Here is a 2964-nt window from a genome sequence, read left to right as displayed (position 1 = left end):
GTCAAAGTCAAGGGGACCGCGAGGCGTCCCTTTTGTTTCGAGGGACGTCGTCGTGAATCCGGGATCGCGGCTATCGATTCCACTGACAAAGCCTTATTAAGCCTTTATTAACGAGAGTCTCCTAAAGCGATCTCCGCCATATAACGGGGCGAACCCAAATCTACACGCACGAGCGGTGAGAATAAAGCTGTCGTAAAGCAACGGTCCCGCGCGCATTCGCGCGGATAACGATGAAACAACAAAAAGTATCGCTTCCAGTGGAAGAAGGGGTCGAGCGGAATGCTCACGTACACACGCACGCAAGCTCACAGCAGCTCGACCAAGGATCGCCGGCGCTCTCGTATCAGGCGGGCGAGAACGGCCGGTGGATCTGGGGCGGTTTGGGGTTCGGAGGCGGGCTATCGACCCTGATCAGCCCGCCCTGGCCCTGGCCTTGGCTCTGGGTCAGCTGCTGCTGCTGCTGGACCGACGGCGGGCTGCCCCGCGAGGATGGAGTGTGGGGACTCGGGACCGCGACGCGCAGCGGCCCCGACACCGAGAGGTTAGTCGCCACGAGGGGCGGCGAGTGCGCCTCCAGGAGGTTGTCCGACAGCCGGCACATGCCACCGTCCGTGAGACGCGAGGTGTCCGATATTCGGGATATGCCCTCGGGCAGCTGGTGCTGGGGCTGCGGATGATGGAGCAGCGTCTCGTGCGAGTAGCGCTGCGGTGGCGGCAGTCCTATCGGGTCTGGCAATCTGAAATGCGGGATGCCCAAAGGATTGCTTTTTATTTCTCTGTTATTATCCGATTTTGGGTGGATGATAAGGCTTCGGGTGCTTTGGATTGGGAGGAGAATTACCGGGGCTAATGTCTACGGTGAATGGAACGCATGAAAAGGCTTTACCAAACCCCACCTTCCCCTTACTCTCTCTCCCACCCTAACCGAAATGGGAAACGATCAAAGCGATCTTTAACTCCGACTCTAAATTCAATACTTTACACTAGTGATTTGATTGTTATATATTTTTTTTTTTTTAATTTTTTTATGCTTAGAGTAAATGTTCGCGAATTGATTCGGTGATTGCCATTGTTCGGATGTTTAAAGCAGCGTTTCGACTTAATCTCGCATGTTCTCTTGTAATTTCAATTTATAAAGAGTACGTTACATTGTCCTTTCATTAAAAGCCTGATAAAGCCTTCGTTATAAGTCATTGGAAAGGCGCAGACTCTTATTGATCTAGAAAATATTGAAACACGGCTTGCTGCAGTGTTCAAGTTTAAGCTCGTCGATGGCTTTTATATAAATTACAAACTTTCGTAATATCTTAGTCAACGTTTAATTTATCTGGAATATTATTATTTGTTTCCCCGTATTGGCAATATGTCATACTAATTATTGTCCTTTTTAATGTTGCCTGTCGTATATTAACTATTAGAAACGAGACTACTTTACTTTATTTATCTTAATAATCATACAAAAAGAAAGAAATATATATATATATATAATATATATATATATATATAACTATAAAAAGAAAAAATTTATTATTTAAAGAATAATATAAATTTTATTTGCTTCTATTGTAGAATCGTAAGTGTTGTGAAGTGTGAAGAATATTTTTACATACTCGTAATGATTCCAAGCTACCAATCTCTCTATGTTAAATAAACTTGTTAAATGCAAAGGGAAAACACGCAACTTGTATGTTCCGTCGAATCCATCAAACCTCGTAAATTAATTTAAAATAAAATCGGTAATTAACAGCACGCATAATGAAATTTTCGAAAGCTTTTTAAACAAAGTATATCGAATCTCGAATTTATCTGTAATGTTGGAGCAAAAATTAGTAAAAAAATTGAAAAGAAGTGCTGGGCATTATTGGAAAAATTTAAGTATCATCGAGAGAGAGGAGCATGATTTATCAAGTGTGGCATTACGTGGTTACCTACGGATCGCAAAGTAAGTAGGATTTGAAGAAGTGAGAGGACAAACCTCGATCCCAGATCGCCTCGCGGTCCAACAGCCTGGAAGGGGCTGGTCTCCGTGAGCCTGAAGATGCCGCCGCCCGCGGCGATGTTCGGGTGGTTGTGCTGTGGACTATGTGGCGCGAAGCGGAAGCCAGCCGACGGGAACTTGAAGTTGGGCACTGAGCCGAAGCGGAAGGACGACTGGGTCGGGTCGAAGCGGAAGTTGAGCGAGGGCGTGGGTATGGGTCCGATGGAGCTCATGGAGACGGGCGAAGGCTGATGGTGGTGGGTCGATGGCGGGGATGAACTCGGCGAGGGCGGCGACGTGCCCCCGAGGGAGATGTCCGAGTCTTCGGAGTCGCTGCCGCCGGGACCGGGGCTGAGGTTGCGCCGGACACCGCCGTTACCGTTGCCCGATTGCTGCTGCTGCCTGTGGACATAAACGCAAATCATCGGTTAGCTCAAGCGCCATTATGCTATTATGGCTATACTTGGTCTCGCTGGGTGGTGGTGGTGATGGTACGACTCCATAGGTCTGTATATTATAAAATGGACGTGCGGGATTATATTGTCCATCGACCGCCGATTCTTAATGCCGATATGAAATGCGCGAGGTCCGAAGATGAATCGCGAGTGAGCGTGGAAAGCGCAGAGCCCTTTCATGGAGGGAAGGGACGAGGGTTGGCTGAATCGAAGCACGGGAACAACGAGTATTAATTCACGTCGGGCGGCTTTCGATGCCGGGGGCAAAGCCAACATCTCGCACTGGTCTTAGGCAAAAATTCGGCGAAGCTAAGATAAATTGCGCTTGATCGGCCGATGTCTAGGATGATGAGAAATATCCTACTTTAATCCAATGACTGCGTGTTTCTTGCCGAGTCGTGAAAAAAATTCGCGTTCTCGCGAGGATTTTGCTAGTATCGGCGCGCGCGATGTAAACGTTAATTCGCCTCGTAAGGCGAGGACGCGGCCGTTGATTGATGCTCGACTCCTCGAGCACTCGGCGGGGGGAGG

General features: G+C 48.2%; 1 protein-coding gene across 1 annotated transcript in view; it reads right to left on the bottom strand.

Annotated features, from left to right (window-relative positions):
- Positions 1-275: 275 nt before the first annotated feature.
- LOC105362059 (trithorax group protein osa-like) overlaps positions 276-2964 on the bottom strand; it is a 9943-nt gene continuing 7254 nt past the window's right edge. The window contains exons 2-4 of the mRNA XM_011499386.1: positions 2442-2485; positions 1976-2380; positions 276-737 (exon numbers count right to left, since the gene is read on the bottom strand). Coding sequence (XP_011497688.1) covers positions 344-737; positions 1976-2380; positions 2442-2485 — 843 coding nt within the window. The 3' untranslated portion in view covers positions 276-343. The remainder of the gene's footprint in view (positions 738-1975; positions 2381-2441; positions 2486-2964) is intronic.

Source organism: Ceratosolen solmsi, unplaced genomic scaffold (assembly GCF_000503995.2).
Source record: "Ceratosolen solmsi marchali unplaced genomic scaffold, CerSol_1.0 scaffold2, whole genome shotgun sequence".
Classification (NCBI taxonomy): Eukaryota; Metazoa; Arthropoda; class Insecta; order Hymenoptera; family Agaonidae; genus Ceratosolen; species Ceratosolen solmsi.
This window is presented reverse-complemented; position numbering and strand designations above follow the sequence as displayed.